This window comes from Callospermophilus lateralis, chromosome 3, assembly GCF_048772815.1.
Source record: "Callospermophilus lateralis isolate mCalLat2 chromosome 3, mCalLat2.hap1, whole genome shotgun sequence".
NCBI lineage: Eukaryota > Metazoa > Chordata > Mammalia > Rodentia > Sciuridae > Callospermophilus > Callospermophilus lateralis.
Window position 1 is genome coordinate 181,524,212 of NC_135307.1, and position 14,924 is coordinate 181,539,135.

Below are 14,924 nucleotides of genomic sequence, written 5' to 3' on the forward strand. Positions count from 1 at the left end.
GGGCCAAGAGGTAATGGGCACAGAAGAAGGTGGAAAACAAGGCCGGGAGAACAGGACAAATTTACAGGAGGGGTGAGGGGAAGCAGAGCCTGAATCTCGACGCCTGGATGCGAGGTGGGGCGAGCAGTAGGGCAAGCGGAAGCGAAGGCCACCGAGGGCTGCAAAAATCGAGCCTCCAGCAAGTGCGGCCGCGTGACTAAAAGGCCTTCAAGGAGATGTTCATCTTGGAGACTTCTCTGAGCGAGCGTATCCTTGAAGGCCACTGGGCGAGACTGACGCGGACCTGACCGTCGCACCAGCGGCCTGCGGGATAGCCCAGACAGACCAAGGGAGGGGGCGGGGCGAACCTGCTGTCTATCACGGCCCACCCGCCAATCCGCGGGAGGCCCCGCCCCCGTACCTCCCCGGAGAGGGCGCGCGGAGGGCCCGCCCCCGCCGCCGCCGCCGCCACCGCGGGTGTGAGGCGGCCCGGCCCGGCCTGGCTCCCTCCGCCGGGCAACCCGCCCAGGTAGCCGGGTTTGTCCTGGAGGGTCCGGGGGACTCGCAGCCCCTTACGCTCATTCCCGGCCACCTCGCGGGAGGCGCGCAAGGTGCGAGAGCTGCGGCGGGGGCCTGTGCAGGACAGCGGGGAGCAGCCGCCGGTGCGCGCGCGCCCGACTGACGGGCGGCCGCGGGCCGCAGCCTGTGGGCGGGGCTGCCGTGCGTGATGGGGCCGGCCGTGGTCCCGCGCCGTGCGGGGGCCGAGCGAGGAAGCTTTGCGGGACGATGGCGCGAACGGGCTGGCGGGAGTGGGGCGCGCCCCCGCCGCCATTGCGCCCGCACCCCGCCTAAGGCCTGTCTGGGGGTCGCGGGGCGCAGGCGCGGCGGCGGCGGGCGGCGGCGGGCGGGGGTCCTCCCCGCGGGTGCCTTTGTTCCCGACGCGGGGCGGGACCTCTAGAGGCCCCGCCCCACACTCAGGCCCCGCCCCGTGTCCGCCCGCAGGAGCCGCCGCCGGGTCCCGCTCGCCGGCCGCCCCAGCAGCCTCCTTTCCCCGGGCTCGGCGGGCCTGCGCTGCAGCCTTCCCCCGCATCGGAGCCATGGCTGGTGCCGCGTCCCCATGCGCCAATGGCTGCGGGCCCGGTGCGCCCTCGGATGCCGAGGTGCTGCACCTCTGCCGCAGCCTCGAGGTGGGCACCGTCATGACTTTGTTCTACTCCAAGAAGTCGCAGCGGCCCGAGCGGAAGACCTTCCAGGTCAAACTGGAGACGCGCCAGATCACGTGGAGCCGCGGCGCCGACAAGATCGAGGGGGCTAGTAAGTGCGCCCCCTGCTCGCTCAGGCCCGCTGAGCGCGCGGGGACCGCCGGCTCCGGGCGCCCAGCCGGCCACTGCACACTTGGGCAAACTTTCGAGCCCGCCCTCCCTCTCTTCCTCCCGGACCCCGCCCCCGCTTGTCTTCCCGGGGTTGGCAGGGGGGGCATCGGGTCCTCGATCACTTGACAGGACACCCCTTCCCCCAAGAAAGGCGAATGTTCCAAGGTGCTTTGCCTCGAGGCCTAAAAGTCCTTGGGGATTGGACACCATCGTGGTGGGCTTCGGGCCCCAGTCCCCCAGAAGTGGTGGTGACGGCCTTGGGAGCCTAGACAGCGGCTCCCACCCAGCCCAAGGCTAGATGTTCCCCACCCACCGCCCTTTCTCCAGAAAGCACAGTCTGTGTACAGCTCTGGGCCCCCAGGCCAGGAGCTTATTTGCAAAGGGACCTTTGGTTTCCCTAAGTAGAACTTAGGCAGATGTTGGAGTAGGGCTGGTTTTGGAGCAGAGCTGAGCCTACTCATCTGCCTCTTGGGAACTGGGAGGAAGGTGGTCCTGTTTAGGTTGGAAAAGCCTGAGAGAAGACATTGGCTATCCCTCCCCCAACCAACACCCGCCCACACACACACACACACACACACACACACAGACTCACACAGCCTCACGCTTCTTTTGTCTCAAAGCTGAGTTTTGGAGGCCTGTGTGGGTGGTTAGATACTCAAAGCCAGATCTGGGGCTCTTGGTGAAGGCTCCAGATTCCGCTTGCCCCTACAACCATGTAACCAAGAGCTTGGCCCTAGAAAGGCTAGCCCCAGTGCCTCAGAGTCAGGTACTCTTCTTAGAACTGTGCTGTCAGTTTGGGGTCTAGCCCTTTGTGTCCTATGTCCGGTGGCCCCAGGGAGCCGGGAGCGGCTCCTCTTGGTTTCCTGCCTCTTTGCCTTCCCAGGCCTGATCTTGGCAGCTTTTGCACAAGTCTGTGGTGGGAGGAGGGAGTTGGGGGATTTTGAGAAACCCCAGATCTTTTTTTTCCAGCAATATTGCACTTACCATGTGCTGGTTTGTGACCCTATGGACACTAAGCTCTGCCCTCCACCCCGATACCTCCCAGCATGAAGAAATGGTGTGTATGCACTCCAGGCTGTGGGTTGCTTCCTGCAAGGACCTTCCAGAGTCTGGTGTCAAGAGACCCAGGCTCAGAACCAGGTCCTAGTGGAGGAGGGGGGTCAGGAAGTGACAAGCCACAAGAAGATCTCACAGACCTTCTTGGGTATGGTGTATATGCTATAGATGGGTAAGGAGATGGGGAGGGAGGAAAGTCTTGTGGTGAGGCAGCCATCCTCCACAGTAAAACCAGATCTGACAAAGCTACTGAACTTAATGGCATCCTCCTTCCTCAGTGCCCCCTTTGGCTCTTGGGAGAACATTTTAGTGATTTTAGAGACTGTCAGATTCAATGTGGAAGAAGGATAGATACTACAAAGAGATGAGATAGCCTTGGAAACATCACCCATCAAACTCCAGGCATGGCCTCCTTCCTGTTTTTGTGGTACTCCCTATGCTGAGGTGGTGTCCCAGCTGGAAGTTCCCAGATAAAGATCTCTTGGGTAACAACAGCTGCATTTTAAGCCACGCATGTGATGAGTAGGCAATAAGTATAGCACAGTAGTTGAAGACAAATCTGCATTTGAAGCCCATATACTAGTTGTACATTACCTGGCCAGCTTCTGAGCCTTGGTTTTCTCATCTGTAAAATGGAGGTAATTGTATATCTACCAAATTTGATTGCTTTGGTGGTGAAGTGAGATAGTTGATGTAAGTTGGCGTAAAGCATCAGTGCTTAATACTGTAAATATTTAATAAATGTAAACTGACATATTATAGTGCCTGACACATTGTGTTTATTAAGTAGCACTTACTACTACTAATAATGATAGACTATGCCTGCCCTCCTAGACCCTGGACTGGGAATGTTGAGGGAGGTCTCAAGTGGATGCTAAGAGAAGGGAAGTGTGCAGGAAGGAGAACAGAGACCAAGTTCACATTTCATTTAGCTTGCTACTCAGAAAAAGGGAGGAAACGGTTTTGTTTTGCCCCATCTACCCACTCACCTGCCCATCATGTAGAACAGTATTTCTGTAAAGAAAGTGTTTGGAGTTCTGTACATTTGCCTCCTCGGTGTGACTTTCTTGCCAGAGCAGAATGAAGGGGTGTGGAGAGGGGACCAGCTAGTTCATTGTGTCTCACTCAGATCTTTGGGGGATGAAGGCAGGAATATAAAGGACTTTATTCCCCTAACCCTCCAGGGTGAATCAGCCAGAGGTGTGCAAATTCAGTGTTCTGGTTGGTTAACAGAGTTGAGAGGCATGAAGGGCAGGCAGAATGTGTATAGCCCTTTGATTTTGGGGGGGTGGATTGAAAGATCCTGAGTAAAAGGCTAATAGATGCATGTGTCGAGTTTAGACCTTGCAGGAAAAGCCTCCCATTGAAGCCCTGCCCCATTCATGGCTCACTGCTTTGGTGGGTTCTGATCTCTGCAGCCTCCTTCTGCAGACTCTGAGGAGGATTCAGTTGCCAGCTAAGTCCCCTGCCATCTGGCCTCTTGCCCAGGAGCCTCAGGTGTCTGGCCTTTCCCCGCTAGCCTTGCCAGTGTACCGTACAGTGTCTGAAGCCTGGCCAAAGAGGAATGTTCCGCTACCCTCAGGGTGTCTGTGTGCCTGAAGGATAGACAGTGTGGTTCAATGAAAGTGTGCAGCACTCATGTGTGAGACCTCATTCTGTCCTAACCCTGTGCCCTCTCACTTGGTCACTTGTGGAGTGAGGCTGGCACCTATTGATTTCTAGAGCTGGAGTTTGGCTCGAAAGAGGGGTGGGAAAGTGCTTTGGTGCCATTTGGTTGTGTGGCTGTGTGACAGGAATTGGATTGGTATTTGGCTTTGGCTTTGTTGCAGACTTTAAATGAATAAAAAGCAATTATAGGTTTCCTCTTGAGTGCTAAAGAGATGTTTTACCTTTTTCTTGGCTAATCCTCAAAGAGTCCTGCAGGGTAGTCAGGTGTACCACCTATTTTTTAGATGAGGAAATAGAAATACAGGGAGTGAGTGATTAGTGCCAGTGTGTGCCAGTACCTCAGCTGGGCCCGGCCCTCAGTCAGGTCTGGCTGACACCCCAAGGTGACTGCTCTTGGGTTATGCTGCCAGTGGGTCTCAGGCCCCTGCTTTCCCTGTGTTTGCATTGCCCCTCTGGGAGGAAAAATCTTCATGCTTAGATGGCACATTAGTCCTCGTCAGCTTCTGCTTCCCAAGACAGCCTGAGCCTCTCTAGGCCATGGCTTTATACTTTTTATATGGTGCCTTCTGTGATAATATGGTTTAGATCTGCATTTGGCAAGGTTGCCTAGTTGAGGTTTACTTTGGGCACAGTGTCAGGTGGAAACTCCCATGGAGGTGCTCTATGAGTGTGAGCCCAGTATGTCTGTGGAGACTTTAGAACCCCAGGCTTCCATCTTTGCCTGAATGATCAGTAGATACTCTTGAGATGGTGAATGAAAATGGGCCCTTGCATTCAGGGAAGATTAAAACACTCAAGAAAATTCCAAGTGGTACCTTTAATGAAGGGGAATGTTGACAAAAGAAAACATGTGAGCCCCTTGATGGGACAGATGGGCTCAGAGGGGAGGTGGTGTTGGGACCAGCTGGCTGGGGTGAGCCCTGTGGCAGTGGGTGTTCACCTGGTAAGAAGAGGAGTACACCAAGAAGCCTGCTCTGAGGGCTAGGCCCACAGTGCTGCAAGGCACCAGCGGCTGTCATAAGGCTTCCATTGTGCTGGCTGGTCACTTCTAGCTGGAGAAGGGCAAAAGCACATGTCCGGATCTCGACAGCTACCCATTCCTGCCTGTGTGTTTCCGGTCTGGCTATCCTTTTTCCAGGGGAAGTTAGTCCACTTAGTGTTTCCTCAGTACCCCAGGCTTGCTCCAATGTGTGGGTTTCCAGGCCCTCTCTGCAGCTGGGGTTCTTTCCAGTGAATCTAGGAAAGGGGCCTGCTTCACAGATGACTAGAAAACTGAGCACTTCTAGCTTCTCCCAGCACTCTTTGTGTCTATGTGTCGACACAGATACACAGTTTTGAGTCAGAGCTTAGAGATCTTGGCTACTAGCTTTGCTTCAGGTGGCCCCTTGGTGCGAGGGGCATTTACTCATTAAGTATTATTTGTATACCTCTTATTTGCCCAGTGCAAGGCATTGAGGGTTCAAAGGCTAAATGGGACATGGTCCGTGTTGTGAGGCCCTCTAAGGTGGAACAGACTTGAGAGCATGCTATTATAACTCTGTGTCTTAGGCACCATTGCGAAAGTGTATGAAGAACTCTGAATGCATGAGGAGAGAGGCAAGGAGAGTGTCATGGGAGAGGTGACCTTTGAGCTGGCCCTTGAATGCTTGAGGAATTTGCCTGTGCTGATATGGAGGGATTAGAAATGCATTTGGCATGGTAGAGATGAGGCTGTGATGAATGAGACAGTTTAGGGAGGGCTCCCTGTATGCTGTGCTCTGTGTGTTGTGTTTAGGGGGTCACACTCCATCCTATTAGTACTAGGGTCAGCACAAGCTGCAGTGGCACTGACTTTGCTCTGTGCATCTGGGATGCTCCTGCTGTAGTCTGTCAGGTTGGGGAAGAGGGCAGTTTGTAGGGGACTGCTGATGAGGACCCAAATAAGACCTCCTTTCTGAGTCAACCAGGAGGCAATGGTGGCAGAGGAGAGAGAGGCCAAAGTCTTGAGAGGTGAGATAGTAGAGTTAAGTAGTTGAGTGTTTGGGCTGTGAGCTCACACTGCCAGTCAGAATCCTGTCAAGCAGCTTACTTACTCTGTGACCTAGAGTATGTTCTTACCTCTCTGAGCTTCTCGTCTGTAAAAGGGGATAGTAATAAATGGAATTTATTTCAAGTTTTTGTAAAGATTCAGTGAGAATCTGTGTAACGTCCTTGGCATTAAATGTGGCATAGTGTATGTGCTTAATGTGTGGAGCTCTGACAGGAGGTGCATAGGATTGAGTCCCCAGGAGGGCCTGATGGGAAGGAGAGTGGAGGTACCTGTTGTGTTGTAGGGCTGGTTCCTGGCCTCTGAGCCTTGGAGTCAGGGCAAGGAGGCTGTGGACACTCTTGCAACTCTCAGGAGTGCTTTTGTGGTCAGGGCTCTTTTCCACCCATGGCATTTTCGTGAGGCAAGGTGGTTGCTGGAATCAGCTACTTGGGTAGTAACCCTTCCTGTGGGGCAAAGACATCAACGTTGGCCTATTTCTAAGTGCCTTGCTATCTGAGCAGGGTGGGAGACCCTGTCTTCCAGGAAGCTCTCTGTTACCACAGCCCAGGCTGGCGGGGCTGCCTCTGCTGCCCTGTCCACATCCGTCTCCCTAACTCACAGCATCTCTTCACACTCTTTGCCCTTTCCTGTGGGATGTGGCTTTGAGGAGGCCACTGATGGATATATCTGAGGGAAGAAGTGAGGCCTGAGGTCACAAAGGCCTGAATTTCCCCTCTTCACTCCCTATTGTAGAAATAGAGAAGTTGGTGAGGACTTTAAGGAGAGTTCTAGGAGAACTGGGTGTGAGGTGGGAGGAAGGGAGTGTTCTGGAGCTCCAGTAGATTTCCCTATCTGAAAGTGCTACAGCTACCCTGGGGGAATTTCTGAGTGGTTATAAGTGGTGAGACTCCCCAAGGGTGAGGAGTGACCTGATAGCCCCACCCTTTTGATAACTGAACTTAGGGTCTGGAGATTTGTAGCTAGAGCTATTTATATTTGGGTTGAGTCTCAACTCTTCCTGTAATCCTGGGTTTATTACATTAACTTTCAAACTAACCCTTTTCTATAAAAATAATTTCTTCCTACAGAGTTGTATATTAATGCTAATCAAATGAGATTTGTATATGTAAGATTTTCTGTGAAGGTGCCCAGCACAGCCTCTGGGCACTTAAGTATTTGTTTCCTTTACTCTTTCACTTTAAGGAGAACTGCAGAGCTCCAGTTTTCTCTACCACCTAGCGTGGTTGTGACTGCTCTTGACAACCTGGTTAGGAGTCTGCTTATTTTCTTTCTCCCTGAGTCTATACACAGAGGTCCAGGGCATCAAAAAATTCTGGTGTTTGAATAGTGCATTGGGAGTTCATGGAGCATTTTCTCATCTTTTGTGTTATTTGAGATTTGCAACAGCTCCATAAACCCAGGGAGGGCAGGAATTATTATTCCTCTTGTTCAAAGGAAGAAACGGGGGTCCCAAGGGTGAGGTCATATAGCCTAGGATTTCTGATTCCTGCTACAGTGTTCAGTATATTCTCTCACTGTGGGGAAAATGACAATACGATGGCTCTGCTGCTGGCATAGAGCAGACTGCCACTGTGGGAGTCAAGAGACTGCCTTTAGCTGGCATCTTTGAAATTGGTGTATCTTTGTGTTCAGATGTTGAGGCCCTTACCTAATTGTAATCTCCCTGCCTTAGCCCCAACTCACATGCCCCTAGTTGAGCTCTCCTCTGAGCCTGGTCTGTTTTGCCACAACTTCCTGTCATCACCCCAGATTTAGAGCCTCTTTTTGCCTCTCATCATGGCTGCTCCCTAGAGCTGTGTGTACTAGAACCTCCAGGGTGAGAACCTAGGTGCTTAGAGGTCTCTAGGAAGTGTGCTTAGTCCCCCAGAGAGCAAAGATAGAAGTGTGAAGGGGTGTCCTTGAATACTGTGGAGTTGGGAGAAGAGGCAATTAGGACAGTAGAATTGGTTGCTTTGGGGGAGGCTGTAGTCCTGAGAGATGGGACTCAGAGAATCTCTACTTGAATCTACTTGAATTCCCTTACTGCTCTCGTGCTCCTCCTTGCAAAACAAGTTTCTTTTGAGATGGTGCTAGGCTAGCCTTTGAGAGGCTGCAGTAGCTGTGTGCCTGGGCACAAGCACTAGCTCTCTCCCCACGCCTCACCTCCTAGGAACCAGGCCCATATCCTGGGGGAAGCAGGGAGGGGCTCCTTTTTATAGCCCACGTGTAGGCTTTGTGTATAGGGCTGCTGCTTCCTTCCTGCCTTGGCCCTTCCTGGTGCTGGCCAGTGGGCCCTGGCTTCAGCTAGACTCAGGATGCAAAGTAAATGGGGTGAGGCTTTCTCCTGCAGAAGACTGGCATCTCCTTTACAGGCCTGGCACAAAGGAGTCAGGGAGCAAGAAAAGGAGGTGACCTGGTCCTTGATCCTGGGAAGCTAGCAGTCCAAATATGTGGAAAACCATGAAAGCAGAAGACATTGGTGGCTTCCAGTTGCAATAGGCTGAGCCTGAATGCCCATGTGGAACTGGCCTTCTCTCTGTAGCAGTCTAACCTACTCCATGGACCCCTCCCACACTAGCTGGCAAATCAGTGTTGGTTAGAAGATTTGCACAAAGGCTCCTTAGGTACCTGGCATTGAGGCAACAAGGCATGGGCACTGTGAAGAGTGGGTGAAGAGGAGCTTCATGTGACTGAAGCTCCTGGCCCTGGCAGTAAACAGCTGGCCAGACTGGTGAGGGTTGGCCCACAGCGACTTTAACCACTTGTTTGTGTTCAATAAGATTCACCCTTGGCCCAGGTGGGAGTTCACTTTAGGGTTGGCTTCCTATTTTCTTGGATACCTGGGTGTATGACTGAGCTGAAGTTCCTAGGGGAAGTGATTATTGAGGACATGCATGCCTCTATTCACATGTCCTTGGCGTGGCCATGGTGGGAGGAGGACATCAACCACACTGGGTTCTGTCTGTCTGAGATTGGTGTTTGGTGGGGGAATTCTAACCCTGTGGATTGAGTGACTGATCAACCTCAGGCCCAGAAAGTGTGGGCTTGAGTTCATAGAGTAACTAACCCTAGAAAAGGGGAGGAGGACTGCTGCTTCAGGTTCCACAGGTTTCTCACCTGTGTGAGGGGACAGAAGATACAAAGGAGTATAGCTTGATTCCCTCAGTTGACAGGTTGGGTATCAACAGAGGTAGTGGGTAATGGCCTTCTCTGAGGCTCTGCTGACATACCTGATGGTCTCTGTGTACTACCTGCTATTCCAAATGTTTGAAGGCAGCTCTCTTCCCATTCTTCACTTCCTCCACCCCACAGCAGTATTTGAGTATAATGTGCCTGTGTTAGCTAGTCAGTCCCAACTGGATTGTGGTTTTCCTTGGGAGTTCTTGGCTTATGGCCCAAGGAGTATAGGAAAGGTAGCATATGTCACTTTGTTAGGAATTTTACAGAGGGCCTCTTGAGGCCAGCAGTAACACAAGAGCATTCACTCTTGAGAACAGAATGCCTGATACCAGACTGTTCCCAAGAGACTATCCTGGTTCCTGCCCTGAGAACTGGCTCACACTGGAAGCATGAAGCTCCAAGTAAGGATGTGTGCTAGAGGGGGATGAGGCAAGATGTGTCCTACGAGAATAGAACTAGGGGTTACAAGTCAGTAGAATTTCAAAGCTTCTAAGTTGTAATTCCTGGGGAGGCAGTGAGTGAATTCTGTCACCTGGGGTAAGGTCAGAGACTAGATCACTCACTGGGGCCCTGCTTCATGAGGAAGCAAAAGGGAAAAGAATGACTTGGGGTGGCATGGCCCAAAGGGACTATGGTCAGCTGCTATAAAGGAGCTGGTTCATGCAACTCTAAGATAGGAGAACCTTGTAGCATCTGCAGAGGCAGAATGTCTAAGCAAGCAGGCCTCCAACTTGATAACTTCTGTCCTCATTGAGAACATCTCCAACCTGTAGTCAGGGTTTACTGTGTTTGGGGTGTAAGACTGGCCTTAACTCCACCTGCATATGGAATATGCAGTGGTAGAGAGTGGGGTGCCATGACTGCATGGTGAGACAGGACTCAGGAGTTCCATGAGGTGAAGGCCTCTACTCTCTCCTTTCCCTTTCAACTCCCTACTTCAGTCCTAAGCACCTATTATTTTGTCGTGGGAGGGAGATCCCAGATTTTTTTTCTCCTTCTAATTCATTTCCTCAGCTCTATGGGAGGGTCCTCAGAGACAGAGTGGCAGATAAAGGCCTCCAGGTGTCATGGGCTGTGGGAAGTTGAGCCGGAGCAGGTTGGGTAGCAATGACTCATTGTATTTTTCTCTTTCAACAAATACTCGTTAATAAGTTGTTGCTGACCATGGGGTGGTGAAGATGATAGACACAGTCCATCCCTAGAAGGATTTTACACTCTAATGGAGAATATAGTTAGATAGCCTTAAAATACACATGTGCGCACCATTCTGACAAAAGCCATGAAGCAGCAGTGTGTTTAGTCCTTTCCTCTCCTCTGTCTCTGTTGGCCCCACTTGGTCTTTTCCCACAGGGATCCTGAGACAGTACAGGACACAAACCTGCCTCAGAGACAATCTTGGCTTTGAAATATTGTTGGCTCTGTCACTTATGAGCTTCCAGTTTGCATAAGTTCATTAACCTCTCTGTGCTTAGTTTTCTGACTTGGGAAATGGGAATCTCTGACACCTGCTTCATGGTGTTATTTGCAAGGATGAAATGAAACAGTCTTATCAAGAGTTTTACACAGTGGTGCACAAAGTAACTATGCAAGAAATGAGAGGGATGTCCAGTGCCACTGTTGCTCCTGTTCTCTTCCCACCTATCAGAGGCAGTTACCTTGTGCTCCCTGCTTTACAGCTTCTCAGAACATTTGTCTGTAGGCTCTATTAACATCACCTGTCTAGCATAGTGTGCAAATCTAATCCTTCCTCCCACATTCAAACTCCTGAGATAACCTGGGTTCTTAGTACCTAGCATGATGCCCCTCATGGGTGTTCAGTGAATGTAGTTAATTGTGCATAATAAAGGCAGCAGAACTTGAAAGATTGGATTGAAACCGGTGAGAGGAAAGGGGACCAATGATGATTCCGAAATTTATGCACCTGTTTGGCGATGCTGTTAGCTAACTGGTATCAGGTCATGACAAGAGGCCTGGATTTTGGTGATAGAAGACAGTGTTTGGTTTGGGGGTTGCCATTAGGGTGTTCTTGAGGTGGACAGGTGGAGAATAGGAGGTAAGCAGTTGAGTTGAAGGATCTGAAGCTTGAAGGTTGGAGAGGTTTTGTGAATTGTCTGTGCATAGGAGGCAGTTAAAGCTGTGAACATGGCTGACATTGACTAGTGCAGCAGGCAGATCCCCAGAAGAGAGGACCTTGGCCTGAGCCTTGACAAAGGCCATTGTTTAATGAGAATACCAAGAAGCAGGAAAACCTGGTGAGGTTGTGTGGAAATGATTGAGGGCAAAGCTTCAAGTAGGGGGAAGTTGTGGTCAAGAAAGAGAATGATAGGAAAATGATTTATGCCCAGGACTGTGATTCTACATGTGACCTGAATGGATCATAAGGGGCATAGTTTGAGAGCCTTTTGAGATCCCAGACAGTCCTGGGACCTGGCCTAGTGGACTCTTATCCTCTCATGTATAGCAGGGAGGCCAGCAGGCACAGGCTATTCAAAGGAGAATGGTAGCATCAGACTGCAGGGAGCAGATACCAGAGCACACGGAACTCCTGACCTGGAAGCTAACCCCTGGGTTACCTGTGTCATCTGGGCTTGGACAGAAAAGTTGGGGAAAGCCACCTCTCCCACTGCTACCTTCCCCTGTTGTGGCCATCAAGGCCAGTGTAGGCCTGCTCTCTCTCCCTGTACTCTGAACACACTGTTTCTAGAATACGCAAGACTCCTGTGTCAATGCCTTGGCTTTCATGACCCTCTCTGACCAACATGTGCAGGTTGGCCTCCTGACCTACCTCTATAGAGCACTGCAGGACCCTGCCGCTCTCTGTACCACAGACATCTCCCTGTTGTTCCACTGTTTGCATGACCTCATAGTTATCTGTTTCCCCATCTGTTTCCTCCATCAGGCAAGAGTTTTCTCAAGGACAGGAACTCAAATACCTTATTGATCTATTTCCCTGGGACCCAACCTGGAGCCTGAGGTGGGATAGATAGATGCCTAGTCAATGTGTGATTTGATGGAGTGGATGAATAAACTAATAGGTGGCTGCTATGCTTTCTTCCAACTTAAAGTTCTCACCTTCTTCCCTCTCCTTTTGGGGCCTAGGTATGTTGTTGCCACCTCTGAAATGGGTGAGGTTGAGCTAGCATCCTGGGGGAAAAGGCTGCCCGCCTGGACGATATGAAGACTTGCTGTGTCTGCCAGGCTTTTCCTCTGTATACCCAATATCAGGACTGGTGGCTGCTGTGGGGATACTGCAGAGGGCCCTGGTCTGCATGAATCACCATGTGACCATTACAAGACACTTTAGGCCCTTTGTTTCTTCATTTCTCTGAAGAGGAGATTCCTTTAGTATCTAACCTCTAGGTAACTTGTGTATTGGTGAGGATCCTGTGCAGTTGTGCCTAAGCATTTAGTTTGTGGCAGGATTCCCATGTAGGGAATCCCACAGACCTTCATCTAGCTCTCCGAATGGACTTTTCCTGTTTACCAAGGTGGGACAGGGGCCGGATGCTGAGTCAGGCTTGGCTGTTCTTCTTGGTCAGGTGTTTTGGGGAGCCCATGTGGGCGTAACCTGGATTCCATGGTTTGGCTACAGATTCTTCTGTGTGTCCTGGGAAGCGGGTGCTGGTCCTGTCTTACTACTGGTCTGGTATGACGGCAGGTACTGCATAGAAATAGGAAGGAAAATATGCCTCATCATTATCTTCCCTTTGCCAAGTAGTCCTACCTATAGGACTGTTTGGAAAATTACTTTGTTGAGGGCAAGGGACACTGGGACATGGGTTCTAACCAAGAAGTTTGGGTCTAATTTAAGGTATTGGGTTTGGTGGTTGTGCTCCCTCTTCTCATCTTTCACTGCCTGCCATTTTCTACCCTGGGGAAGGACTGGCTGGCTCCCAGGGAGCTGTGTTCTTAGGAGTTCTGCAAAAGGGTTAGTACTCCACCCTCATTATCCCTTTTCTCTTTCCTAAGGTCCCCCACTGTCCTAGAACTCTGCCTGGGCTGCAAGAATACTGCTTCTGTATATATCTCTGCAGTGGCCACACAGGGTGGTTGTCCTACTGCAATGGGCAGGAGGAGAGCTAGTGGCAGGCCTGTGGCTTGGCCTAATGTCTGGGAGGGGGTGAGGAGCAGGAGTCACAAGACAGGAAGCAGTCTGAGCTGAAGGGAGCATTCAGATGGGTCCTTCTAGGGCATTGTCCTGATCCCTTTCCCAAAGATACTAACTGCCCATCATTGAGCTTGTCCCCTTAAGAGCACCTCTGCCCACCTAGTGAATTGGGTGTCATCCCAGGGATTGGGGCCTGTTCTTCTGCAGAAGCAGGTTCTCAGCCAGTCCTGAGAGTTATCTTCCTTTTCAGCCCTCAAAGAGCTTGTGATTCTTTCTATGGCTCAGATGAGGAAACAGGTTCTTAAAGGGATAGCAACTGCCATTACTGGCACATTCAAAAGGCAGTTGATATTTAGGCCTGCATGGCTCAGATGCTCTGCTCAAAGAACTAGTCTCTAGTCTCTGTGGTCTCAGGAACCTGTCACTGGGCCAAGAAAGGGAAGATGAGAAAGGAGAAGAGAAGAGAGGTGGAAAGGGTACATTGCTCTTTCCAGTGTCCTTGGCCTGGTCATGCAAACTTAGGTTTTACAAATTCAGTCTTGTGGCATTCTGCCTCAGTGCTTAGCACCGTCCCCAAGTGTCAAGTAGAAAGCACATTTCCTTTTGTCAAAACCAAAACAAACCATCTGAGGTTGGTGTGGGAAGGTGGGCCAAGGCTGCCGCTCCCATGTGGGGGTCTTTATGCAGTAGTAATGTGTCTCTACCTGAAGGTCTATGGCTAGTGTATCCTCACTGAAACCTTCATTTTATCTGTGGTGAGCCAGAGAGGATATCCTACTTGGTCTTTCAGATCTATTGACCTCTTGTTCCCGTACCCTCCTGTGTGCAGGGCGGTGGTGTTGCACATGCCTCAGACTGTATAGGAGCACACAGAGGCGTGCACCAGGCCCAGAAGCAGCATCTAACTTAAAACACATCTTGTGATGATGTGAATGGAGACCCCAGGAGACCCACTTCTCTTCCCAGGGCCCTTCTTGCAAGACCCCATTTTGAGCTGGGGAAATTGCTACTTGGATTCTTGCCCTTGTGGCCCAGCTTTCTCTCTTACAGGTTTGTGTCTGCCCTCGGCAGAGCCTGGCAGGCAGCCATGTGAGTGTCTCCTTTTGCCATCTTTCATAGGCCCCATTTTGACAGCAATAGGCACATGGACAGGTGGGTGGGTTCCCAGAAGGCCTTCAGAGCAACCTTGAGGTAAGGGGGATTTCCAGTTTCTTGATGGGAAAACTAAGGCAAAAGAGTGAAGGACTGCCAGGCCTCCTAGCTGCAGTTTCAGACCTGTGTGGTTCTCCTTACTAGGCCTGGCAGCTTTAGGAAGGAGACAGCAGCAAAGGCTTCCTGAGGGAATGGAGGAGGCAGATCTCCATTAGGGGTGGGAGGCAGAGCAGAGCCCCGAAGATTCTACCTAGAGCACTGGCAGCCTGGCTTGTGAGAGGTTATCAGCTCTCAGATCTTGCATGTGATGACAGTCCTTAGCATGGGGCAGCACTGGTGGAGGGGGGGGAACGCTCACTACCCCAGAGCCCATCAAGAAAGGCCGAGTCTTTGTTTCTTA

The 14,924-nt window shown here is 51.3% G+C and overlaps 1 protein-coding gene across 2 annotated transcripts in view; it reads left to right on the plus strand.

Moving 5' to 3' along the window:
- The first annotated feature begins 428 nt into the window (after window positions 1-428).
- The window catches only part of Plcg1 (phospholipase C gamma 1), a 33,537-nt gene continuing 19,041 nt past the window's right edge, over window positions 429-14,924 (plus strand). Inside the window, exons 1-2 of one of the 2 annotated variants that reach the window (XM_076851854.1) lie at window positions 429-590; window positions 982-1,293. In XM_076851854.1, the coding sequence (XP_076707969.1) occupies window positions 1,077-1,293 (217 nt within the window). In that variant the 5' untranslated portion in view covers window positions 429-590; window positions 982-1,076. The remainder of the gene's footprint in view (window positions 591-981; window positions 1,294-14,924) is intronic. The other variant, XM_076851855.1, reaches the window with a different exon arrangement.